Source organism: Erythranthe guttata, chromosome 3 (genome assembly GCF_056151865.1).
Source record: "Erythranthe guttata isolate IM_541 chromosome 3, IM_541, whole genome shotgun sequence".
Lineage (NCBI taxonomy): Eukaryota > Viridiplantae > Streptophyta > Magnoliopsida > Lamiales > Phrymaceae > Erythranthe > Erythranthe guttata.
Genome location: NC_142535.1, coordinates 17,225,875 through 17,253,535, shown reverse-complemented (window position 1 = coordinate 17,253,535; position 27,661 = coordinate 17,225,875). Strand labels below are relative to the sequence as shown.

The 27,661-nt window shown below is 32.5% G+C and overlaps 4 protein-coding genes and 1 long non-coding RNA gene across 5 annotated transcripts in view; 2 read left to right on the top strand and 3 right to left on the bottom strand.

The window, feature by feature from the left end:
- Positions 1–27,661, bottom strand: part of LOC105963393 (bidirectional sugar transporter SWEET1) — a 31,264-nt gene that overhangs the window by 1,828 nt on the left and 1,775 nt on the right. The window lies entirely within an intron of this gene.
- LOC148771980 (uncharacterized) lies at positions 2,384–3,639 on the top strand. The gene is made up of 2 exons (XR_016030558.1): positions 2,384–2,694; positions 3,179–3,639. It is a non-coding gene; the product is annotated as an uncharacterized LOC148771980 (long non-coding RNA).
- LOC105963443 (bidirectional sugar transporter SWEET1) lies at positions 5,695–7,482 on the bottom strand. Its single transcript, XM_012987846.2, has 6 exons — positions 7,117–7,482; positions 6,922–6,958; positions 6,667–6,762; positions 6,301–6,586; positions 6,082–6,201; positions 5,695–5,958 (listed from the first exon to the last, which is right to left on the bottom strand). Exons 1-6 carry the CDS (start codon positions 7,157–7,159, stop codon positions 5,812–5,814), a joined length of 729 nt encoding a protein of 242 aa, XP_012843300.1. The 5' UTR covers positions 7,160–7,482; the 3' UTR covers positions 5,695–5,811.
- Positions 10,941–14,274, bottom strand: LOC105950785 (Exostosin family protein). Its single transcript, XM_012974151.2, has 8 exons — positions 13,851–14,274; positions 12,867–13,013; positions 12,712–12,776; positions 12,511–12,580; positions 12,187–12,405; positions 11,585–11,728; positions 11,351–11,486; positions 10,941–11,271 (listed from the first exon to the last, which is right to left on the bottom strand). Exons 1-8 carry the CDS (start codon positions 14,223–14,225, stop codon positions 11,042–11,044), a joined length of 1,386 nt encoding a protein of 461 aa, XP_012829605.2. The 5' UTR covers positions 14,226–14,274; the 3' UTR covers positions 10,941–11,041.
- LOC148771979 (putative transcription elongation factor SPT5 homolog 1) lies at positions 14,561–18,687 on the top strand. The gene is made up of 16 exons (XM_088815808.1): positions 14,561–14,920; positions 15,293–15,522; positions 15,617–15,763; positions 15,849–16,007; positions 16,115–16,198; positions 16,310–16,380; positions 16,467–16,824; positions 16,924–17,079; positions 17,167–17,264; positions 17,353–17,401; positions 17,483–17,635; positions 17,737–17,880; positions 17,964–18,066; positions 18,143–18,295; positions 18,391–18,439; positions 18,533–18,687. Exons 1-16 carry the CDS (start codon positions 14,602–14,604, stop codon positions 18,639–18,641), a joined length of 2,382 nt encoding a protein of 793 aa, XP_088671934.1. The 5' UTR covers positions 14,561–14,601; the 3' UTR covers positions 18,642–18,687.

Sequence of the window (27,661 nt, the reverse complement as noted above, 5' to 3'; positions counted from 1 at the left end):
CTTCTTCTCTTATGAAGAACGCCTACTCTGTATGACTACACTGCACATATATATAACAGGAAAATGGGCAGGCAAAAAAAGCGTGAAAGAAAGATATAGGAGGGGTTAAAAAGTAATTATTTGAAATTTATTTGTACTATTTTAACGTGGAGCAGAACTGTAGCTTTTTGCTTCCGTCACGTTCTGTAAACCTAAAATCTCTTGATTCTCAATATATACACACACTCACGGGGTCCTGTTTAATCAATCATTGTCCCACATTTGTAATTTTATTATTTTTTTATTATATTTTTCTTTTGGTTAAAATTTTCAAGAATTTGTTGGGTGGGTTAAATTATGGAGTGTGATTAAACGTTCAAGTAGGTGTGGAGAATGGAATATTCTGTTTGTTAGTTTGCAGGCAGTTGCATGATCAAAATCATATTAACTGCTGCTGTTTTGCGTTCAAATGACGTCATAATTCATAACTAACAATATGATTTTTTTTTTTTAATAATAATAATAGTGCAAAATTGGTTGGTGAATTCATGCCTATCTTTTAATTCTTGGGACAAAGCAAAATGCACACATGCCCTAAAATAAGCAACGTGTCATATATCTGATAGCTCTTGCCAATATTGTGTATTTTTCTTCAATTTGTTTCTTTGTGCAACAAATTTTATATAAAGTTAAAACATTTATAATTAATACAATCAAATTCAACAAAATTATGTTAATCCAGCGAAATAATTTCTAAATATTATTTTTCAATAAAGTCCGAAAAATTATTGTTTAACAAGCTTATTAATTTATCGATGTTTTATGTGCAACCGTTAAATCATCCTTTTAGTAACGTTATTTTAGAAACACTTTTTAAATTTATATGGGGGATTATATTCTAAAAGTTTAGTCAATTTTACATTAAATATTATAAGAATTGAGGAGACAATTATCTATGTCAACACAGTCATTTCGTCATCTAATACTCGTCAATTAAAGTAAAACACTTATCTAAGACTGTTTTTAGATGTCTAATCCACTTGTTTTTGTCTCTACTCTCATGCAATATATATTATTTAAGTTTTGAATTCTTATTAGTAATAAATATAATTTTAAGGAAATTAAATTTTGCAAAGAATTAATGATTAATCTAACTTAGATTGGGGAGAAGCTAAATAGGTAGAAGCATCCACACAAGTAGTATCAAAGTAGTATATTATAACAATGGAGTATTATTATTAATTATTATTATTATAATTAATTAATGAATGGCTCTTATCAAAATAGGTGGTGGATGTTTCATTATCAAATCTCATTTTGCATCCATTTGGTTTTCTTTAATTTTGAAAACAACATGTGTCTACCATATGAGCCGTGTGGAAACCTAATTCAATTTACTTCATTTTTCCTCATCAATAAATGAATTCAAAAAAAAAATAAAAAAAAAAGGGTTTATTACGAAATTCTCCTAAACTTAGGTTAAATAAAAAATACCCGCCCCACCTATCAGTAAGTACCAAAATCCTACTGATGTTTGTTTTCATCTCACAGTCACCCCCTCACGTAGTTTTATATGGAATATGTTTGATGCCAAAGAATATTCTCCAGAAAATGCCGATTCTACCCCTATAGACATCACACAAATTCCCCTTGGGGAGCGTTGACACCGAAATAGTTATTCTTCTTAAAGAATATATTCAAAACTTTTTAGTATTGTCATTACCACTACGAGGGTAATTATTGTCTTTAAAAAGTAGCGGCATAAAGAAATGTCACATCTTCATGGGTAAAATTGGCATTTCTTTGAAAATATTCCCTCGAATCCAAAGAAGTCGGTGAAAATTCACACCATAAAGGAGTCAGTGTAAGATGGAAACAAATATCGAGGGGTTTTGATCGATGATCACGGATAGGTTGGAGTGTTTTTGATAATTCTAACTTAAACTAAGGGGTATTTTTGTAATTTAATCCAAAATAAAATAACTATATGGATCATCAGGCATAAAAATGCATTGGACAATCGCAATCAGGTAGAGATGTGACATTAAAAATGGGGAAAATAGATAGCATTCAAAGGGTCTTAAATGTTATATATGTTTACATTACCCTCAAGACAAGGGCTCTCTTGATTATTCATAATTTGTTGTTCAAGAATTGATTGCACAAAATTTTTTCTTCCAAAAAGTAAAAAAAAAGGAAAGAAAAATAAAAATTAAATGAACAACTATATTAATTATGTATGAAGTAGAATTAAGCTTTTCTTGTGCTTTCAAAAATAAAAAAGACAAGAAGCTTAATTTGTGATTATTTAATAATAATTGTCATTTATGAGAGAATATATTTACAAGGGTTTATTAGGGATAACCCCCTTGTTCATATTTTCTAATGAGGTAGATCCAAATTTTTTTCCACTTTTTGAGATAGACCCAATTTTGCCAACTTGACAAAATATATTATATAATTTTCCTTTAATACCCTTGTTTATTTTTAAACGGTATTTAATTCCTTTAATACGTGATTTGAGATTTGCTGATACGTTGCCTAAAATCACGGAATAATATTACGTGAGATCATTGGCCGTTATACCAAATCGTGTATAATATTTTCGGAGGTTCTCTTTCACCGTTCCAGGGGATTTTTATCTTTGAAGATTTCTGCACCGTCGTGGAAATAGGATCGAATTGAGCGCTCATCTGTTGGACGTTGTTTAACCGGGTATGAATGCGTTTTTCGATTTATTTTTCGTTCAATGGCTAGGATCGTCGTGTATGGTGGTTAGAAATTTTAAGAGGTGTGTTGATACTTGATTATATTATGTAGAACGTTTTTTAACAAAATTATTCCGTCATATATACATCGTTAATTTTGGCGGATGATGTTTGTTCAGAAGAGGATTGACAGAGTTAGATAAGGATTGTTCACGCATATTGGACCAGAGTTATTTTATATGAACGTCGTAGTTGGTTTACGTAGTAATTGAAATAACTGTCCGCGGTCGTGGAGTTCATGTGTCTGATCCCGGTCGATAATTGATTTATTTGTTTATAACAGCGGATTTTAGGACTCTGGGTCGTACATTAAAATATACTTTGTAGTCTTTTTTAAGTTATCGTATGAATTTTGCATTTTAAGTTTATTTTTGATCATATTAATATATTTTTTAGTAATTTGTATTTTTAATGTCGTATTATGATTCAAGGTTTTATCGATGGCGAATTTTGTACGGATTTTGTTGAGATTTAGTGGGTTGGTTGCTATAAAGAGGTGTTCGAACGGGTTTACTCGCGGTTCATTGGTTGCATTTGTTATTTCAATGTGGCCACAACTCGATGGGTGGGATATAAGCATGACATATAGGCTGGAAGGCGTTGGTGAATGTATCTTGGCTGACGATGAGGACATGATTTCGATGTTTGGTGGGTTGGTTGCTATAAAGAGGTGTTTACGATGTAATGGCTCGGTAACGTCGGTTAAGTGCTAAACCGTTGTAATACAGTAGTATACTATTATGAATACCATATGATACTACCATTATCATTTTATTATACTATTATGAGATTATTAATGTACTAGAGTTTTTTAACTCGACATATTGGTTTGATTGTGTTATGATGTGTTTTAAGTATTTTATCAAAACCCTAGATTGAAATTATGAGATTATTAATGTACTATTTTATTGGTTATGTTGGAATACTTTACGTTGGTTTTGTTCTCAATGTTCTTGTCATTTCAGTGGTGTATTGTTTGTAACACAATTTCATATCACTACTATAACCGTAATATACTATCATAGCAGATTAATGTACTATATTGAAATTATTAATATACTATGTGGTTGAATAATACGGGATCCATAGTTGATTAACGAGATCCATAGTCGAATTAGATCAATGAGATAGTTTATTACATGATATAAGGAAAATTACCCTAATTGATTAGTATTTCAAACAAACATATTATTCAGTTTCCATTTATATTATTATTTTTTCATATATATTATTATTTACCCTAATCGTTTTCATATAATAAGGAAAATTACCCTAATTGATTAGTATTTCAAACAAACATATTGTTCAGTTTCCATATATATTATTATTATTATTATTCTAGGGTTTTGATGATTTTTCGGCCCATAGTCGATTAACGAGATCCATAGTAAAATTATACCAGTGAGATAGTCTATTAAATGATATGGGATAGTATATTAACACAGATGTAATTCGACTATGCATCTCGTTAATCAACTATGGGCCGAAAAATTATCAAAACCCTAGATTTGAGTAATCCTAGATTTGGGTAACCCTAGATTGGAGCAGTGACGGCGGCCCATAGTCGATTAACGAGATCCATAGTCAAATTATATCAGTGGGATAGTTTATTAGTATATTGTCGGTTTCGTTGGGCCAAATTACGTGAGTTTGCCAGAGATTTGATGCCCAAGTATTTCAAGCACAACAATTTCTCCAGTTTCGTTCGGCAACTGAATACTTACGTGAGCTTTTGCTAATCGAATCCTTCGATCTGTAACGAGGAATTTTGGTTTTTTTTTTTTTTTTCGATTATTGATTGAGTTGCTTATCTGATGATTTTTTAGGGATTTGGGAAGGTTATGCCTGATCGGTGGGAGTTCTCCAATGAATGCTTTCGAAAAGGCGAGAAAAGGCCATTGTGCGAAATCCAGCGCCGGAAAATTGCTACGACGCTGCACCACAGCGGACGGTGTCTCCGTCGGACTCCGGCGAGGAGCAAGTACTTTCCTCATCTAATTGCCCCGGTACCGTCCGCGAGATCCGTATAAATTTCTGGTTTTGAGAGGTTTGCAGATTTTTTGGTAGTGGGTTTGTGGGGATAGTGTTTTAACGGGAAAATAGGGTGGGATTTGATATTATTTCAAAAGGTAAAGTAACGTGATTTGTGGGATTTGATTGAGGGTACTTATGTAATTTAGAAAAGTTTGAGTTTTTATCAAAATGGCAAATTTAAATTTGGGTCTACCCCTATTATTTAAATGTCTAAGGGGGTTATATCTAATAGACCCTGTTTACAAATATCTATATGGATGAGTATAATTAAATAATTAATTGGTTATGTATTGTAGGGTATGAATTTGTTTTTATTAATGTTGAAGTGACAATTCAGTGCCTTAGAATTAAGGTAATTTACCTATTTATTGCAGCGGTGATATGAGTGAGTATTCAGATGAATCCACCGGATCCTTCCATTTTTCTACATACCTATATTTTCTCAATATTATTATTATTATTATTTATTATAGTCAAATTACATTAATTATAGCCACATTTCCACGTCAGCGTTGTACACTGAGCCGCCCAAGTTTTTCATATTCACACCGTAACCGGGTCGGGTCGACAGCTGGCTTCAGGGCATGAAATTGGGCCTCACCCATTCAAGGAATTGGTTAATATCTGAATAACCGCAGCAGGCCCAACAAATCACAAATCAATTTCTTCCCGATTCCCCTACGATCCCGACTGACTTGATCGTCGGAGTGCTAACGCCCAGAAATACTTTCCTGACAGTCTTTTTTGCAGATCTCTCGAGAATTACGTGGGCTTCTTCATTGGGCTTTCTTTCTTCAAGGCCCATACCAAATTTTATTTTATTTTCTTATTATAATTAACCATATAGGCAAAAAAGGAGATTATTTATTTATACACAAAACATGAGAAACTATAAAAACACCAAAAATTAAAATAAAAGTACAAATTTATTATATCCATTAACCATAGAAACACCAAAAAGAAACAACAACAAAATACTAAATGCAGAATATTTTCTTAAACTGGATGGAAATTAAAATTAATTAATTAATTAGGATTGTCCATTCTGAAAATAATTGGATTTAGCAAGGCCCATTTCCGCAGACGGTAATTTCTTGATTTCACCTTTTTTATTGCGGTAAATTGCGTATATACATAGCTGCATTGTTCCCAATAAGCACCCAAATCCATTTGGAATCTGCAAAAAAAAAAAATATATTAAATATATAATTAACCAATTAAATAAATAAAGTGGTCACTAATTTTTTTTCTCCAATTCCAAATAAAGTTTATTTAGTGACAAAATTATTTAAAAACTTACATAAATAAACATGTCCTTCCCAATTAAACCATAAATCAGCCAAGAAGTACCACACAGGAAAACAAACAGTGACAGCAAAAAAGGCATATACTCCACACTCTTGGTTTTAATCACCAGCCTCTGCACATTAAATAAAAATCATTAATTTAAATACTAGTAATTAATTAATTAATTAGTAAAATTTGGCAAAAAAAAAGTAATTTAATTAGAGATACTTACCATGACAGATAGAGGAGAAGCATACATTATGATGGAGAATAATGTAGCAGCTATACCACAAAACAGCTTCTTTAAATTGTCGTGTCCGCGAAAGGCGAGAATCGAGACCAGGGCTACCGTCGTAAATATTGCGAGAATCAAAAGTAGAAGCCCTAAGATCTTGCCCTTCTCCTTTTTAGGTGCGTATATGAGAAATATAAGCACGTAAATCGACTCGATCACCACTCCAGTGCCGTTTATAGCCGATACTAGGACGTTGTTTGGTGATATGAACGGCATACCGTACCTGCATGTACATTTAATTAATTAATTAGTTAAAATTAAATAGTTTTATGTAATTTTGTCGATAATTAATTAATTAATTACCAAGCGGCGAGCAAGCAATTGAGCAAGGTCATGACGTAGGGTATGCCGGAGAATTGCTCGGTCGATTTGTTGGTGATGATCCTCTTGAATGTAACCCTTTTAAATTTTTGTAGCAATTAAGTTAAATAATATAATAAATGTTAAGTATACTCAAAATTAATATATTTGGTAATAAAGTTAAATTCCTGATCATTTTGTGAATTATACAGCTAATAAAAATTAAAACAAAAATGAAAAAAAATCGGTAGTACTAACGTTGGAGCCAAGAACAGAAACAAACCCGTGGCATTTCCTGTTTGAAAATTACATGAAAACAACACAGAAAAAATAAAATGGTAATAAATTCAAGAAAGTACAAGATTAATTAATTAATTAATTAATTAAGATTAATGTAGTAATACTAGCATATATATGCATGCAGCATGACACTTATTAATGAAATCAACATACCAAAGATTCCAAACACCAAATGCAGGATCTTCTCTTTACCCATGAATACTGAATATTTATTATTTTTTTTATTCCCAACAGAAAAATTAATATCTTACAATAAAAAAAAAAGGAAAAAAGAAAAGAAAATGAATATTATATTATATATTCAAGAAAAGATGAGTTGGTTTGTTGAGAGAGTGATGAAAAAAGAAGTAAGGAATTGTGGGTGGTTTATATAGAACCAAAAATACAACACTTTCTTTTTTCTTTACCAGATTACGTCCTTATCCACAACTATCAAAAGCCCCCGGCCCCTCTCTCTCTCTAGATCTCTTTCTCTCTCTCTCTACATATAGATACACAGATGTATATATATGTATATGCATCATGCATCAATGTGTGTGTTTATATATATATATATATATGCATGGAAATTCTGCAGCACTGTGTTAACTGATTTAATTTTCTGTTGGAATTAAAAAAGGTTTGGTATGTGTCTGAAACCATGCATGTTAGTTTCTCTCTCTAAAATAATTTAATGTTTGGAAAACGCGTTTTGGTTTTAGCGATTTTAGGTATAAATCGTTGCCTCTGGGTTTCTATTAGCGCCACCGCCCACCATTCTTAGTATTTATTTATTTATTTATTTATTTATTTATTTATTTATTATACAGTACTTGCCAATTTTATTAATTCTCAGCATTTGTTACCAAGTACAGAATTTTTGTATCTAATTTACAAAAGTTGGAGAAAATGTGATAGTGTTATTTATTTATTTATTATGGATTATAACATATGATAAAAGATATGCCAAAATCAGAAGATGGTACAAAATTTGGAGCCACTTGGATACGGTGGTGCAATTTTGTTACTGACATTTTTTTTCTAGGGAATTTAATGCTTCTTTCTTGATTTTTGTAAAGGTACGTGGATTTATATTCACTTTATTATAGGTATTATCGAAAAGGGGAATCCGGGATGTAATAAAAAGTTGCACCAAAACATAAAGATTCTTTTTTTTTTTTTAAATAAATTAAAGAATCCGAAGTCAATCATGTAGAAACGCGGGGCAAATCTACACTTTCGTATAATAGATTGCAAATCATACTGTAAATTGCACTAGACTGACCATGCGTGACAAACTCGACCTAACGATCATTGGCAAGATGATCGAACTTGATCGATTGATATAAACTCACTTGCTCTAATCGATAGGGATTCTTCGATCTATGTACATGTTGGCATTTTACATATGTACATTAGTGTTTTGGGCAAATTACGGGCACCCCTCTGCGGTAAGGTCATATTACGAAATACCCCTCTTGTTAGGATAATTACAACCACTCACCTCAATATACGCATCTATTTTTACGGTGTCAATTATTTTATCTACTGAATTATGAGTTTTTTTTAGAAAACACTACATAATTGAAGGATTGTGGTCGTAATTACCATAACAAAAGAGGTTTTTTCATAACTTAATCTTACTTCAGGGTGTGTCCGTAATTTGTCCTAATATTATTTTCTTTAATTTGGATTCAAGCAACTAATTATAGGGGTGCTAAACGAGCTGAGCATGCTTGTGAACTTGACTAAAGCTCGAATTCGAGCTACAGAACAGACGAGCTTGACTCGTTAACACACGTAATTTTGTAAATCCGTATCTTTTATTCTAACTTTGTAAATCCGTATCATATGACGGTCAAAAGAATATTTAGGCAATATACCTATGCAAAAAATGTCATAAAAATTGCCACGTTGGAACTGATTTATTTTATTTTTGAAGTATATATATATATATATATGAATTAATGCTTACAATAAATATTTTTTGTTGTGTTGATATGCTCACTATTGCAGTTAAGACAATTTAAATTTTAAATAAAGAAACCTTAATAATTGACTGCTGGAAATTGCAGAACCTAGTTTCAGGCTTCAATCTGTATCAATGTGGTCCATTTATTAGCACCTTAATCACCAATTAGTATGGTAATTTTCGGTGCCATTCATTAAAATTTTGTAAATATAATGGATAAAAAAAATGCGAATACCCAGTAATGCGAGATCACTCGAAATGATTAGTCGTTGATCGGTAACGTAACGGAGTCCATCTTTGGGACTTTATTCACTTCGTAAATTCAGATGACTAAATACATTTTGACCGAACTTTTGTTATATCGTTATAAAAAAAATATTGAAGTAGTAAATTACAAATTTATTAATTACGAATAAATGAACATATTAAAGAATGTTGATAACAAATGATGAGTACTATTCGATGTAACATTTATTGCACCGTGGTCCATGTATCACCCTAAAGCTTTGATGGTCCATGTGATCGTTTGATTATTAATTAGAAATTAGGAATTCGATAAATATCGTTTCATTTTAAATAATACCGTTTCAACTTCAGATGTAATTTTAACAATTTTCAAGGTTGAATTTAGCAAAACTCAAAATACGGAATTTATAGTTGTGTAGATTAACTTTCTAATCCAACTTGAACCATCGAGATTGGACGTGAGGTGAAAAATATATACATGAATCAATGAACATTGCCACGATTTTGATGTTATGAGTAATCAAAAGTTCAAAATATAACTCATTCAATGCATAACTTTATCACCCGATATCCGATCTGGTTAATTTAAGTTGAGTTATAAACCTATATCAAAGGACCACAATTTTTACGTTTTGATTTTTTCCAAAAACAGAAAAGAAAATGGTGAAAATTACTATCGAAATCAGAACAATATTAATAAGATTGAAACGACATTTAATATTTCAGTATAAATTAAGTTTAGTATGTATATTATTTGAATATAAATGTGGTGGAATAATATTGATTAGATAGTTCCTAATTAGTTAAAATGCTAATTAATCATGTCATTAATACTGTCCTACCTATAATTAATTACTCATTAATTCCCTATGATCTGTTGTCTCAAAGAGGGCTGTTAACAATGAGACACAGTCTGAGGTATTGCACCCAACACTTGTCTTATTATGGAAGAAGAAAGCAAAAACTTTAATTAAACTCCTAATTATATACAGTGAACTTTTTCCCCACCCTACAATTTGCTACAAAAAAAGACAAGTGTCAATAATATATTTTTGTCAATGCACAGTTTGATTATATCATGATTGTAATTATTAATTAATATGATCTAACTACAAAATTAAATTACATTTGAGTTAACTACCTTTTTCGGAAGTTAAAACCTTCCAAAATCACATGGTAGGTGTAAAGTAAAGTCATCAAGAAAGTGGTGATTAGAGATGTTAATTCAGATTTTCAGCGCTTTTTTATAAGTCGATCGGGTAGATCTTGACTATTTATAAGCACACATCTACATTCGTGTGTAGATCAACGATAAAATGCCATCCATTGTAACCTTCAGTGGGTGCAGCATAGAAAAAATTGTCGATCGAGTAATTCTTGGATCTTAAAATCCTTTAGGTGTCAATTTTTAATTTAATATTTCTTTCTTGATTCAATCACTTCACCTAATTTTTAGGTCCAAAAAAGATATACTGAAGAGAAATAAATAAATAATGGTGATTTTCAGTCACGGGCTCATCAATTTGCATGACTGGAAATAGAAAGATTCCATTTTTTAATTGTCAAAATCTTTGAATATGATTAATGGACACAAGTCAAAACCACCACGCATCTAAAAGAATCTTGACCAAATTAGACATCCAAAAAAATCATTGTTTCAATCATCCATTGAAAACAACGTTGTAACTTCACACACACACACACACACACACACACACACACACACACACACACACACACACACACACACACACACACACACACACACACACACATGTGACCGAAGTAAACATTTCATTTCACTTTCGTCGGACAGGAGAATCAGCGGTTTTTCATACGATAGAAAATTCGGTAATACACGTATTAAAAAAAGAAGAAGAATTAGGGCAAAGGCATAGGCGTCTTCCATTTGCTAAACTCGACCAAATCTCTATTAACGATAGAACCATTATGCAACCAAAACGTTTCGGCTGAGTTATGGAATTTTCTCACTTTCGTTTGAAGCTCCCACAGAATTCCTCTGAAAGCAGAGCATGATTCAGATTCCGGAGAATATACCCATAAACACCTCACTCGTCTACCCTTAGCTATCATGTCCTCTATATATTTATCTGCGAGAAAAAAGAAAAAAAAATATTAGCAATTTACTAAAATGACCCCCTATAAGAAAAAAATGCAGGAAATCCGGACCTGGGATTGATTCCAAGTAATCCAAAAGTTGTGTTCCGATTCGAGTGGATGGCCATTTAATTGAAATTTGGGCATAATCAACTATGTTCTGAAAAGGCAGTTCCGCTTGATCTGATAAGAGAACTGGAACACATTCCTGTTCAGAGGCAACGAGTAAAAGTTCGACATCAAATTATTTTCCTTCAATTATAGACATTAATGCCAAAAAAGAAGGGTGAGAATTAAGATACATACCACAAAGAATGACTCGTAAAACCGAAGAGTCCATGATGACTCCCCTCGTGGGGCCAAACAGAATTTTGCGTTGCGTAGGTGTTGAAAGTATTCTGTCCTTCCGAGTTTTTCAGGGCCGCTGAATTTCAACTCTGGAGATTCCAACTGTTTATAGAATCAAATTGCATATCTTTTCGGAGGGAATTATAATGTAATAAAGTCGAGCTTTTAGAGAGCTACAGAAGTTGCTCTCTGCTAGGGTTATTTACAGTTATAGCCCACAGTGAAGTTGATCAACTCCAAGTACAGAATAAGTGATGTTTGTAACTGTCATCTTGATATTTCCGTTATAGAATTAAAATATATAAAGTAAACACTGTAACCCATAAGCTCGATTCAAGATTCACTACCGACTATTTGATATTTCTTTTTTCCATATTGCTTTTTTTTACGAGGTTGAGTTTCGGTTTTTTTTTTACTCCATGTAAAACAGAATAGGAACTATTTCCTGCAATGACTAAGAAGCCAAAATAAACCTCTAATGAGAAGCCACCATTCACATTATTTTTCCTCTTGGAATATTTTAGAGCAATGAATTATCAATCGAGAAGTGAAAGATGTACCTTATCAGGGTATTGTTTTGCAAGATCTATCAATTGCAAACGGCCAGCTTTTCCTTGAGCTCGACCTAAATAATTTGCCAAGTATTTTCTCCTCGATAACGGCAGAGGATCAACCAGCCTAGACTTGTGAGCTGTCATTCCATCATCAACATTACCAGGTATGATTATATCTTTCCATGTATTGAAGGCACTCGTGTCTCGTTTATCAGTCCGGTCACCCTGCACCATTCTCGAGTAAGAAACAGATTTCCGTCACACGAAAACACAGATCATGGAAGTTGATTATTCAAAAAAAATTAAAAAAATAAAATAAATAAAACATACCTCCGGAGTCAGAATTATAGACCTATTTAAATATGTAGCCCACGACTTGAACAAATGAGCTCCAGCACCACTGCGAAGGAGAAGCACAATTGAAATATTATTACAGCACTTACACATAGCGGAAAATGGGTTAAAAAGTACAAATTCCGAATGTCTGTCCTAACTAAGAACCACAAGTGAAAGACCAGGCATCATTCATACCTTGGAAAAACAAAAACATGATTGCGGCCACCGGATAACCTGAAATATGGCATTTGACTTAAAACCTGAAACCAAATAGTGGTAATTTAAATAACAATTGCATCCCCTAAAAATTTCTTCCAAATTGCCCGTGTTTGGATAAAGAATTGCATTACCTTGACATATGTTTGGTTGATCTCTTTATCACTGAGTCCACCCATCATTCGGACACATTTAACGTAAGATGGCACAAAGAACAGATCTGCTTCCTCTTTCTTTTTAGTTCGAAATGTTGATTGTAAAAGCAACCTATGTATCTTAACCTAAGTTGAATTAAATATTAGACAAAATTAAGTACAAAAAAAAATCCAATATATTTTTCTTTAGGTATTTCTAATATAGATCCAAATGTAGTTGTTATTCTTATTCCGAAATCTCTAACAAAAACTGCACAATTTTTAATTTAATCAAAACTCACAATTCGGGGCTTCTAATCACATAACATACACAATATAATACGACACACTGAAAACCTTAAAGCAGTGATCAAGACCCCTTTTCCTTTATGCAGCGAATTGAATATTTCACTTATACCAACAGTGATGTTGTGCTCCTAAGATACTGAAATCATATTGCGTTCGCACGACAACTGTTTAACAAGCAACTCGATTCGATCAAACTCAACGCCATCAACAAAACACCCTTGGTATAATGAAACCACGCTCGAAAAAAACTTTTTCAATCGCCCAAGAAGCCGAAGAAATCAATGCCGGAAGATGGTGTGACCTCAGCTTCACCGGTTGCTCCAATCCCGGCTGAAGAAGCAAATACGCAGATGGCTCCAACTGTGGAAAAAGTGTCTTTCCAAGCGAGATTCCATTATACCAAAGCAATTGTTGACGACACTGAGTTTAATTCTCTTTGAACAAAAATGAAGCATTTAAAAATGCTTGAGTTCAAACTACTTAGTAACAATGGCAGTTAATTCGCAATTCCATCCGTGTTTTTTCCTATCTTAGTAATTTATGGTGAAATTCAAACTACTGTCACAAACAATTGTAGCAACAATTTCTTTTTGCAAGAATAAATCCTTTCATTCCAAATTCGCAGTTCTCAATTTACCAAAATAGCCCCAAATTCAAGTCGGAGAGAGTACTTGCCTGAGTGCCCCACTGGCCTTTGACGCAAGCCTCGGCGGAAATCTTCCCCTCGCGTCCGTACAACAGCAGCTTCAAACCCTCGATCTCGTCCTCATCGTACACGTAGATCCGCAAACTCAGGTGAGTACCGTACCCGCCGGCGCCCTCGAACCGAACGACGTCGTCGGGCGCGGTGTACTGGTTCGGATCGGAGAATGAGTTGCGGTAGGGTGAAGTGCAGGAGCCGAGAGAGTGGTCGAAGAGTCTGGTGAGAAAGAAAGTGCCGACGATGAGTGCCAGGGCGGCGATCTGGTGGGTGCGGGTGCATTGGGTGTGGCTGTGGGGGTGCGGAGAGAAGAATCTCGTACTTTTGTTGCTGGGGTTTGTGCTCGCCATTGTTGTGAGAGTGTGACTGTGTGTAAGCGAGTTTTTATTGCTTGAATTTCTTCATTATAATGGGTATTATATTAATTGGATTTAAATATTCGGCAATTTAATTTTATTGCAAGTTTATATGCATTGAAAAGCCCAACCCCAGGCCCAAATACTACGGCCCGCATTCCTTGTGAAGCCACGTCAGCAAAAAGCTTGAATTAAAAAAAAAAAAAAGTCGAGACACGTGTGTAAATCGAATTAATGCCACTCTCTCATCACCTATAAATAAGAGAGAACCTCTCGCCAAAATCTCCATTCGAAAACTAAAAAATTCCTTAAAACCTTCGTCTACTATTTTTCACGTTACTTGCGAAGAAATCCCAAATTATCAACCACGATGGCGCGGCGGAGAGACGACTATGCGGAGGAGGAAGACTACGAGGACTACGACGGTGTTGACGAAGAAGATGGGGAAGCGGACGACGACTACGACGGTGGCAGGAAGACGAAACGCAAGAGAAGCCGATCGGAACTTATAGATGATTATGCGGAGGAAGACGACGACGACGAGGAAGAGGACGAAGATGATGAGGATTACAGCGGCGGCGCCGGAGGAGGGAAGCGGCGTAGGAAGGCGGCGTCACGGTTCTTTGACGATGAGGCTCTTGTGGATGACGATGATGAAGAGTTGGAGGACGATGAGGATAGAGAAGAAGGTTAGGGTTTTTTTTTTTTTTTTTTTTGCGCGCTTAATATTTTCTATTTAATCATAATACTCTCAGTATATAAAATTGAACTTGAATTTTGAGTTAATACGCCCAACTGATATTATCGATTGGAATAAGTGAAGAAACAATGCGTGATTTTGCTAGTTTAAGAGCATACGAGAAGTGAAATTGGTCATGGTAACAATTGCAACACTGATCAATGATTCTAATTCGTTTTGGAAATTTTTTAGGAGCTTCATGTTGAGAATTTATTCTCTTGTAATTGGAATTTTCTGAATTGTTTGTATTTTAGTTCTGTACTTTGGCTCATGTTTGCTATCATCCTCTGTTATTCTTATGGCCTTGGATCTTGTTATATAGATTTTATTGTCGACGATATACGTGATGAGGATGATAGACGAATTCATCGTCGTCCATTGCTTCCACGAGAGGATGAGCAAGAAGAGGATGTTGAGGAAATCGAGAGAAGAATTCAGGAGAGGTATTCTAAGAGCCTTCACGTTGAGTATGACGAAGAGGCTACAGACGTTGAACAGCAAGCTCTATTGCCGTCGATTAGGGATTCTAAATTATGGATGGTGAAATGTGCGGTATGATTGACGAAATTCTTTTAATGTTTTTGAATTAAATGAAAAGGATTTAAAATGATACAAATTAATATGATTCGTTCTTTGTGCTACGTAGATTGGTCGTGAAAGGGAAATAGCAGTTTCCCTTATGCAGAAGTGTATCGACAAGGGATCCGAGCTGCGAATTAGATCTGCCATAGCAATTGATCATCTAAAAAACTATATATACATAGAAGCAGATAAAGAGGCCCATGTGAAGGAGGTATGCATCAGTTTATAACTTTTACTGTACTTTTTCTTCTTCAGATTCTTTGGCTTGTAAATTTATGGAGAATGTTTTGCTACAGGCTATTAAGGGTATGCGTAGTATATATCCAGGTAGAATAATGCTCGTCCCTATAAAGGAGATGACAGATGTTCTCTCAGCCGAAAGCAAATCACTCGATATTTCTAGGGATACCTGGGTGAGAGTGAAGATTGGTGCATATAATGGGGATCTTGCAAAGGTATATTTTCCCAGTGGTATTTTTTTTTGTTGTTTTGTTTCCTGTTTTCCTTTATTTTGTTTCTTGGTTTCTTATGGCTGATTCGTTTCTTTTGTTGTAAATGCTAGGTTGTAGATGTTGACAATGTCCGGCAGAGAGTAACAGTGAAAGTAATCCCGAGGATTGACTTGCAGGCCCTTGCTAATAAACTGGTTTGTATTTGTAATTTGATGTTAAGAGTTTTTAAATTCTTGACCATTATGAACATGGCTTATGTCCTCTTTATTCTATTACACACACATGACATGCTGGCTTTGTTTCAGGAAGGGAGGGAAGTTCCAAAGAAGAAGGGATTTAAGCCACCTGCCCGGTTTATGAGTATCAATGAAGCTAGGTATAGTTGTTGCAAAATCTTTTTATTTGTTTCTTTCATTATTACTTGCTTCCCCCGAAAGTTGACTTTTTCATTTATCTGACCAGGGACCTAAGTATTCGTGTAGAAACTAAACGAGATCCATCTTCGGGTGATTCCTTTTACAAAATTGAGGGGATGATGTTCAAGGATGGTTTCTTGTATAAAAATTTCTCACTGAAATCGCTCAGAACTCAGAATGTGAAACCTACTTTTGATGAACTCGAGAAATTTCGGCAGTCTGGTGAAACTGGGGATGGTGACATGTCATGTTTGTCGACACTCGTTGCAAACAGAAAGAAAGGTCATTTCATGAAGGGTGATAGGGTTGTAGTTGTAAAGGGAGATCTTCAAAACTTGCAAGGATGGGTGGAAAAAGTTGAGGAAGATTCTGTACATATTAAACCAAACGAAAAAGGCCTTCCTGTGAGTAAAAACAGAATTAAGCTTATCCATGAAAATATCTCACATTTTATGTTGGATAGTTAATGAGAAAATAACCGTATTTCACGTTCTAATTTTCAGAAAACTCTTGCTATAAGTGACAAGGACCTCTGCAAGTACTTTCGAACGGGAAATCATGTAAAGGTCGTATCTGGTGCTTCAGAAGGTGCAACTGGTATGGTGGTTTCAGTTGAAGGTCACATAGTGAACATAGTTTCAGACACAACCAAGGAGCTTGTATGTTATCTTCCTAAGTACTTTAGTTGTCCATTTTATTTTTCTTCGTGCAAGTACTGACTCTGTTGCTATTTTTGCTATACGCAGTCTCGTGTCTTTGCGGACAACATTGTGGAAAGCTCTGAAATAACATCAGATGTTACTAGGATCGGGGATTACGAGCTTCATGACCTTGTGCTACTTGAGTGCGTTTTTTCTCTTTCATGAAAATTTTATTTAATTTCCAGTTTTTCACTATTGGGTTTTTTCAAATGAAAGCTATTAAACGTGCAGGGACAATAGCTTTGGCTTGATTATACGTGTGTTGAGCGGTGCTTTCCAGGTTAGCCCAAATAAATAGAAGCCAACAAAGACTATTGATTGGTTTGTCGTTCTATTAACTTGCTTTATGGTTTCTACTCAGGTTCTTAAGGGTGTTCCGGAATGCCCTGAAGTTGCCCTTGTGATGTTGAGAGATATTAAACAGAAGATATCTAGGAAGATTTTTGCAACGGACCAATATAAGAACACAGTATCCGTGAAAGATGTTGTAAAGATTCTCGAGGGTCCGTGTAGGGTACGCTTCTCAAACCTTACTTACCGTTTATTAGTAAAAATTGATGTTTTGGTTGTATTGAGATGATCATATAATATTCAACTCCATTACTACTTTTTCAGGGGAAACAAGGTCCGGTTGAACATATATACAAAGGAGTCTTGTTTATTCATGACCGTCACCACCTTGAGCATACTGGCTTTATTTGCGTTAAATCTGGGTCTTGTATGATTATGGGTGGATCTCGTGCAAACAGTGATCGCGATGTATGAATAAATATTATTTTCGTGTTCTCGAGTTTTCACTGACTTTGATTTTGACTTTGACATTTGACTTTTTTTCTATTTAGGGTACCACATTGATATCGAGATTTGCGCATCTCAGAACGCCATCTTGTGCCCCACAATATCCGATGAGACCACCTAGAGGAGGCCCCGGCCCCGTAAATAATTGTAAGTAATTATTACGAAAGAAAATTAAATTTTCTGCATTTTGTTTATATTTATAATATTAACTTGAATTGGACAGTTGGAGGGAGGAATGGAGGTGGTGGAAGAGGTTTAGTTGGAGCTGCGGTTAAAATTCGTGCCGGCCATTATAAGGGAAGCAAGGGACGAGTAGTAGAAGTTAAAGGTTCAACGGTTCGTGTTGAATTAGAGTCGCAAATGAAAGTTGTTACAGGCAAGTTTTTCTCCTCTGAATTTGCCTTTCTTTTTCTTCTTGATTTTTTTTTTACTCCCACGTAATCATATTTTGGTATCGACAATTTTGTGCAGTTGATCGCAGTTATATTTCGGATAATGTCAATGTTTCCACACCATTCAGGTAGGCTTATAAATTATAATAATACTTGGAATATTTATTTATTTATTTTTGGTTTTTGGATTTTAAGGTTTCTGATATAATCTTTCAAATCAGGGAAACATCAAGATATGGTATCGGAAGCGAGACACCTATGCCGCCTCGAACTCCACTGCATCCGTGTATGACTCCTATGAGAGATTCAATGGTTTCGAGCCCTGTATAAAATTGATCGAACTGATGTAGATCTTTATTTATTTATTTATTTATTATTATTTTTTAATTTCTGACAAAAAAAAAAAAATCTGAACAAAATATCACTATTTTGCCATAGTCAGATATTCCAAGCTCACTGGCAAATCTGGTAAACAGCAGCAACAATTTGTTATTTCTGTCATTATTAAAAAAAAAATGAAAGTTGATAAGCTTTATATTATTGTTGATACTTAATAAACATGTAAATATATATTGAATGTTATTTCAAGTGGACATATATTAACTGTGTGTTTAACATATTTGTTACAGAATTTAAACTACATTAAGTTGGTTTAAGCCTCATTGTGATATATTTATGGAATTTGCTTAACTTTAATTGTGATACATTTATGCTTGCATGGTATACAATTCAATATTGTGCAAGTAAAAGACAAAGACGGACTTACGAAACTACTCTATAATAAAGTTATATAATATTAGTATAAATGGGCATACGAAATAGTCAGCCCATTTTCGTGATACGTTGTCAACCCAAAATCTTGGCCCTAGAATGTGCAATTACAACAATTTACCCCTGTTTCGCTACTTCAGTACCCACCGCCTGTAGACACGGGCCATGGGTCGGGTCAGACTTCTAAGGAACCCGAAACCGACTCGTGTGGAGGTGGGTCCGGGTCCGCCCGGGTTCATCCAACAATTAAGACCTTGAGAAATAGATTAAATAAAATGAAGGTTGTGAAAATGAATTTGTGAAAACTGAAGTGTGGGTATTTATAAGTGAAAATAATAATTTAGAGATTTTTCAAAATTCATAATTCAATCTTTCTTTTAAATTACACGGGTTGAACCGTATTTTTTTTCTTCATTTTTTCAAAATTATATATATATATATATATATATATATATATATATATATATATATATATATATGCAATTGTTATTAGTGGAGTTTTTCATATTAATAACAGTGAATATAACAATTAATAATTTATTAAACATTAGTTATATAATCATTATAATCATTTTAGGATTTTATATTGATAAGTTTTTAATTGGGACTATTACCATAAGTTGGTTTGCCTGAATGGTTAGTACTCTTCTAAAGCTTTTGGGCGACTCGGGTTTGACCCATAAACCGGGTTGGGTCCAACTCGACCCGTGAACGTGTCTAATCGCCTGCCCAACTAAAAATTTTATTAATAGTTAATAAAATTTAATAATAAGGGGGGGGGGGGGGGGTGGGGGTTGGCTCGAGCTCAAACTCGATAAAACGGGCTCGAACTCGAGCCACAAAAGGAAGAAAATGAGTTTGTATCGATTAACCGTAGAAAAGACAATAAATTATACACTTTGAAGATTATTAAAAATCGCCTAAAAAAAGGATTGTTATAAATGTTTCACACACTTTACACGTACTTTGCACATATTTAATTATTTTTTTATAATTGAAGTCAGCGGTGCCTCACTATCTCAATGAATCATTGAACTCCTTGATGTCAACCGCTTAAATTGATAGCTTCAGTTTCCAAAATATGCATTGGAGATACAAATTATTAAAAGTTACCCTTCGTTGGACCTTGTCATCTCAAATCTAGTATTAAAATACATTTTACCAAATTATCGTACTGGAAAAAGGTTTTTATTATACACACTAATTTGAATAAGATCTATAATAATATAAAATATTATAGAAATAATATAAAAAAAACATATAAATATTAAAAATATATGTATACTTATGATTTATTGTTTATTTTGAATTTATTTTATTATAATCTAAATATTTTTAATAATAAAGTTTAATAATTAAAAAAAATCAAAATGAGCTTGTTGCTCGAGCTCGACAAAATGGGCTCGAGCTCGAGCACAAAAAATAAAATAAACTCGACGAACTCGAGCTAAAGCTCAAAGCTCGACAAAATAAACTTGAGCTTGAGCTCAACCCTGCCAAACAGACGAGCTCGACTCGTCACACTCCTACTTGAAACCTTAATGAAATTACATCACCACAGCAACAACCATCACAAGTTGTGGTTTTAGCCTCCTGGAGGCTCCAGGAGTCAACCATCACAAGTTGTGGAAGAAAGACGATAAATTATGCACTTTCAAGATTATTAGAAATCGCTTCTACTAAAAGTTATTGTTATAATTTTTCACGTACTTTGCACGCACTTTGCACATATTTAATTATTTTTTTTTAAATTGAAGTCAATTGTGCCCTCACTATCTCAATGAGTCCGAGCAGGAGTCAACAGTTATCCAAGGTTTAATTTGTTGTCTTTCTTTGTGCATGCATGTTGTGTTGTCCATGATTTAATTTGGTCGTTGTGTGTTTATCTTACTTAAATTTTATTAATTTTCTTAAGCAGTGTTTTATTTTTTTGCTTTTCATATATATATATATATATATATTCATCTTAGGTCTCACTTAATCAACGACGAACAGTTTTCTTCTATTCGCGCTACTTGTGGTACAATTCATGTTCACAACACGCACTTTGTGCCCGAACGCCGAGGCCATTGTCAGCCAAGTGGTGAACCGAGCTGCCATCGACAACCCTCGTGTGCCGCTGATTCTTCTCCGACTGTATTTTCACGATTGCTTTGTCAAGGTTTTTTTTTTCTTTATTTCAATAATTTTATTTATAATATATTTATCCATTTCTGTTTTCTTTTCACTTTGAGAGTTGCGATGGTTCTATTTTAGACCAACCCAAGAAGAAAGCACTTGGCCATCAAGGAGTCCAATGATTTCTTGAGATGGCGAGTGTCAAACAAGCACTCGAATCTGCCTGCCCGACGTTGTTTCGTGTGCGGACATCGTCGCTATGGCCGCACAAGACGCCATCGTATTGGTAATTTTTTTTTTCTTTTTAGAAATTCCAATTGAAATATGTGGGGATGTGAACTGAATTGGTAGATAATTAGTTGTGGTAATTATTTTTCAGTCGAGACCGGGAGAAGGGATGACACGGTTTCAAGTAGATTACTTGCAACCGACATGCCTGACTCTCGCGGCTCAGTAGACATCCTAAATTCCAAGTTCTCCAGCAAAAGACTTTCCGAGGCCGAGCTCGTCATTGATGGATTGAAAATGTTGATTTTTATTCAAGACTTGAAAAAAGTATATTGCTCCTAGTGTGTGTTTATGCATTAAAATTTTCCATTTGTTGAGAAAGTTCAATTTGTTATGGAAGTTTGAAAACAAGTAAATTATTATTACAATTTCACACATTTAGACCATAAATAACACTCTAACAGTTAATTTGAGTTTGTGTCGATGAACCATAGAAAGAAAGTCAATAAATTATGCAATTTCAAGATTATTTAGAAATCACCTCTATAAAAAAAAGGATTGTTAGATACTTTGCACATACTTTGCACGCACTTTGCACATATTTCATTATTCACTTTGCACATATTTCATTATTTTTTTTATAATTGAAGTCAGTTGTGTCCTCACTATCTCACTGAATCAGTGAACTCCTTGATGATATACTAATTATTAGAAGTTACCCTTCATTCGACCTTGTCATCTCGGATCTAATATTGAAATACATGTGAAGTGATAGTATATATATATATATATATATATATATATATATATATATATATATATATATATATATATATATATATATATATATATATATATATATATATATATATATATATATATATATATATTTCCAATAATTTAATACTAATTGTTATTATTATTATCTATCTAAATATTCCACATATCGATCAACTATTTTCCTTGTGTTGTTTCTTTTTCAAGAGTTCGAGCAGGAGTCAACAGTTATCGGAGGTTTAATTTGTTGTCTTTCGTTGTGCATGTATGTGGTGTTGTACATGATTTAATTTGTTCGTTGTTTTGTTTATCTTACTGAAATTTTATTAATTTTCTTAAGCAATGATTTATTTTTTTGCTTTTCTTATATATATATATATATATATATATATATATATATATATATATATATATATATATATATATATATATATATATATATATATATATATATATAAATTCATCTCAGGCCTCACTTAATCAATGACGAACAATCTTCTTCTATTCGCGCTACTCGTGGTACAATTCATGTTGACCACACGCGCTTCGTGCCCGAACGCCGAGGCCATTGTCAGTCAAGTGGTGAACCGAGCTGCCATCGACAACCCTCGTGTGCTGTCGATTCTTCTTCGACTGTATTTTCACGATTGTTTTGTCGAGGTATTTTTTTTTTCTTTCTTTCAATAATTTTATTTATAATATATTTATCCATTTCGGTTTTCTTTTCACTTTGAGGGCTGCGATGGTTCTATTTTGCTTACAAAGGTCATAGACCAACCCGAGAAGGAAGCACTTGGCCATCAAGGAGTCCAATGATTTCTTGACATAGCGAGTGCCAGACAAGCACTCGAATCTGCCTGCCCGACGTTGTTTCGTATGCGGACATCGTCGCTATGGCCGCACGAGACGCCATCGCATTGGTAATTTTTTATTTTTTTTTCTTTTTAGAAATTCCAATTGAAATATGTGGGGATGTGATCTGAATTGGTAGATAATTAGTTGTGCTAATTATTTGTCAATTCAAAGTAAATAATTTTTTTTTCTTTTTCAATTCCCCTTAGACTTGTGGACCGATTTACGCAATCGAGACCGGGAGAAGGGATGGCACGGTTTCAAGTAGATTACTTGCAACCGACATGCCTGACTCTCGCGACTCGGTAGACATCCTCAAGTCCAAGTTCTTCAGCAAAGGACTTTCCGAGGCCGAACTCGTCATTGATGGATTGAAAATGTTGATTTTTGTTCAAGACTTGAAAAAAATATATTGCTCCTAGTGTGTGTTTATGCATTAAAATTTTGCATTTGTTGAGAAAGTTCAATTTGTTATGAAAGTTTGAAAACAAGTAAATTATTATTACAATTTCATTTAATTTTAGTTTGTATCGATGAACCATAGAAAGAAAGTCAATAAATTATGCAATTTCAAGATTATTTAGAAATTATCGCCTCTATAAAAAAGGATTGTTAGAAACTATACACATACTTTGCACGTACTTTGCACAAGTTCTTCAGCAAAGGACTTTCCGAGGCCGAACTCGTCATTGATGGATTGAAAATGTTGATTTTTGTTCAAGACTTGAAAAAAATATATTGCTCCTAGTGTGTGTTTATGCATTAAAATTTTGCATTTGTTGAGAAAGTTCAATTTGTTATGAAAGTTTGAAAACAAGTAAATTATTATTACAATTTCATTTAATTTTAGTTTGTATCGATGAACCATAGAAAGAAAGTCAATAAATTATGCAATTTCAAGATTATTTAGAAATTATCGCCTCTATAAAAAAGGATTGTTAGAAACTATACACATACTTTGCACGTACTTTGCACGCACTTTGCAGATATTTTATTATTTTTTTATAATTGAAGTTAGTTGTGTCCTCACTATCTCAACGAATCATTGGACTACTTTATGAGATACAAATTATTAGAAGTTACCCTTCATTGGACCTTCTTATCTCGAATCTAATATTAAAATACATGTGAAGCGTTGGTGCGTGTATATATATATATATATATATATATATATATATATATATATATATATATATATATATATAAATAAAGACACAATTTAGCATTAAGGCGTCCAAGGATTTGCTGAAATAGCGAAGGCCAAGCAAGAGGTGCAGTTTATTTGCCCCGGCGTGGTCTCGTGCGCTGATATAATTGCCATGGCCGCAAGTGACGCTTTCTCTTTGTTACGTACATAAGATACCATTTCATTTTGAGTTTTATTTCAAATGTGGTCTTAAAACAAATCAAAATAGTTTTCTTTAATATTTTCATGTTGTACTATAATGCTTTTGTTGTGTGACTTTTTCTCTAGTAATTTCCATTTTTTCTACTAAATAGATTATTATATTAAAGATGATAATCTTTAGATTTGAAAATATTTACGGATAAACAAATTAAACAAGTACGTGCAAAGTGCGTACAAAATTTATAACAATTCTTTTTTAGTCACTTTCTACATCTAAACTTTCTATATGTTATCGGTTAATTATTTTATCATAAACTAGTAATTGTACCGTGCGATGCACGGGACAACAAATTGCATTGTTTTGATGTTGTAAGAATATACACAAACGTTTGATGTATCGTATGATCAAAATTCTGTTATAATCATTCATTAATAATTCATCAGTGGAACATTACTAAGTATACTACACAAGAACAAAAAAAACCAAATAACTTTACTGTTGAATAATTTTCCAAATGATGTGAATTAGCTAATACCAGTAGTTTGAAAAATTGAACCAAGAACAAAATCATCAACTATGTCTTTCATGTTGATCTTAAAAGTAATTAGATTTAATAACTTAGTTAACATAATCAAAACTAAACTATCGACAACATACCAACGTAAAAGGCCGCCATATATACATCTTGCATCGTAACTAAGCCCTTCTCCACTACCTCGTTTTGGTCTTGTTTTCCCACTGGAATTAACTTTGGAAAATTAAGAAACAAAAATAAATATAAAAAATAAATTAAATATACAAACAATAAGTCTTGAAGGCCTTCCAATAGCTAGTGGCTCCGCCCATTTTTGCTTAGTTCTCTCAAATCATCCCTTTAATAACATCTAAAAGGAAATAATTGTTATACACAAAATTTGAAATCTTTGGTATAAATTAATGAAACACATAATTTAATAAAATGAAATTATCTATAAGCCATGATGGAAAAAGATGCAAACTAATAACTACACAGTCAATAGGATGAAGAAGAAAATAAGACAAAAATTCTAAAGTCGGGTTACCGAAAGAAGAAGCCTTTGGTAGGATGAAGAAATAAAATTCAAATGTTGCAGACATTCTGTAAAACGATGTCAAAAAATCCGCTAGAGATGAAAATCAGATTTATTTACCTTTTTTTGTAGAAATCGAAAATCAGATTTATTATGAACTATGAAGAGAAAACAAATTGCAAAAGAGCTAACCTTTTATGAAGCCACAAACATTTGGTAGAAATGGGGAGAGATAAAACTGGGGTCGAGAAGTTGAGAGGTGGGGATATAAATAAGAAGAGAAAACACAAACGGAAGTCGAAAGTGTTGAGAGTCTTAAGGGAAGTCTTTGGGAATCGTCCATCTTTGGGAATATGATAATTAGTATTTTATCATCAAAAAATAATATTTAGGAGATTTAATTGGTTGTGCATTAGAGATATTATGGCTGAAAATAAGAGTGATTGGGCTGGTTCGGGCATAAAAAATTGATAAAAATCGAAAATCATATTTAGAAAATAAAAATCTGATAAAAATCGAAAATAATATTTAGGAGATAAAAATTTGATGAAAATCGAAAATGATATTTAAAATAATATTTAAGAGATTAAAATTTGATAAAAAACTGAAAAATAATATTTAGGAGATAAAAACATGATAAAAAAAAAATTGAAATAACATTCAAGAGATAAAAATTTGATAAAAATAAAAAATAATATTTAAAATAATGTTAATGAGATAAAAGTTGATAAAATACGAAAATAATAATTAAAATAATATTTAGGAGATAAAAATGTGATAAAAATCAAAAATATTATTTCAAATAATATTTAGGAGATAAAAATTTGATAAAAATCAAAAATTATATTTAAAATAATATTTAGGAAATAAAAATTTGATAAAAATCGAAAATAATATTTACGTAACAAAAATCTGATACAAATCGAAAATAATATTTAGGAGATAAAAATCTGATAAAACTCGAAAATTAAATTAATATTTAGGAGATATAAATTTGATAAAATTCAAAAATAATATTTAAAATAATATTTAGGAGAAAAAAATCTGATAAAAATCGACAATAATATCTAGGAGATAAAAATCTGCTAAAAATCGAAAATAATATTTCAAATTATATTTAGGAGATATAAATTTTGATCAAATTAGAAAATAATAATTCAAGTAATATTTAGGAGATAAAAAATTGATAAAAATTGAAAATAATATTTAAAATAATATTTAGGAGATACAAATTTGATAAACAATGAAAATAATATTTAGGAGATAAAAATCTGATACAAATCGAAAATAATATTTAGGAGATAAAAATCTTATAAAAATCTAAAATAATATGTAGGAGATAAAAATCTGATAAAATTCGAAAATAATATTTAAAATAATATTTAGGAGACAATTTTTTTTATAAAATTCGAAAATAATAAAATATTTTTACAAATATGACATTAGGGTTTCTTAGGGTTGCCCTAGCGTTTCTTTAATATTTAGGAGATAAAAATCTTATAAAAATCTAAAATAATATGTAGGAGATAAAAATCTGATAAAATTCGAAAATAATATTTAAAATAATATTTAGGAGACAATTTTTTTTTATAAAATTCGAAAATAATAAAATATTTTTACAAATATGACATTAGGTATTTAGGAGATAAAAATCTTATAAAAATCTAAAATAATATGTAGGAGATAAAAATCTGATAAAATTCGAAAATAATATTTAAAATAATATTTAGCAGACAATTTTTTTTATAAAATTCGAAAATAATAAAATATTTTTACAAATATGACATTAGGGTTTCTTAGGGTTGCCCGTTTCTTTCTTTTATATATAAGATAACATAGGGAGTATGTTCTAATATATTAAACATGAGGACTTTTTTAGTCGTTTTAGGGAGTATGTACAATTAGTCATTTGAGCGAAAATACTTAAATACCATATTCGATCTCTTAAATTATGTACACAATTACTGAATGTCAAAATAGAGTGAATATGAACTGAAACAAGAATCACCAACGAAAAGAAAAACATCTTATTTCCACACCGAAAGAATACTTTTATTGCTTTCTTTTATTTTCTAATTGTTAATAAATTTTTATATTTTTTTCAATTTTCATATTGCACTTATTCTTTTTTTTTTTTTTTTTTTTTTTTTTGTTGCACTTATTCATGCTATGATATTGAGTAGGTCGACAACAATTACTAATAAAA

Coding starts and splice junctions, on each gene's coding strand:
- LOC105950785 (XM_012974151.2), bottom strand. CDS start 14,225: ATGGCGAGCACAAACCCCAGCAACAAAAGTACGAGATTCTTCTCTCCG. Junction 12,406..12,510: donor CTATAATTCTGACTCCGGAG/GTATGTTTTATT, acceptor AGAATGGTGCAG/GGTGACCGGACTGATAAACG. Junction 11,729..12,186: donor CAAAACAATACCCTGATAAG/GTACATCTTTCA, acceptor TTCTATAAACAG/TTGGAATCTCCAGAGTTGAA.
- LOC148771979 (XM_088815808.1), top strand. CDS start 14,602: ATGGCGCGGCGGAGAGACGACTATGCGGAGGAGGAAGACTACGAGGAC. Junction 16,008..16,114: donor ATAATGGGGATCTTGCAAAG/GTATATTTTCCC, acceptor TGTAAATGCTAG/GTTGTAGATGTTGACAATGT. Junction 17,080..17,166: donor CAGACACAACCAAGGAGCTT/GTATGTTATCTT, acceptor TGCTATACGCAG/TCTCGTGTCTTTGCGGACAA.
- LOC105963443 (XM_012987846.2), bottom strand. CDS start 7,159: ATGGGTAAAGAGAAGATCCTGCATTTGGTGTTTGGAATCTTTG. Junction 6,959..7,116: donor TTTGGTGTTTGGAATCTTTG/GTATGTTGATTT, acceptor ATTTTCAAACAG/GAAATGCCACGGGTTTGTTT. Junction 6,587..6,666: donor AATTGCTTGCTCGCCGCTTG/GTAATTAATTAA, acceptor ATGTACATGCAG/GTACGGTATGCCGTTCATAT.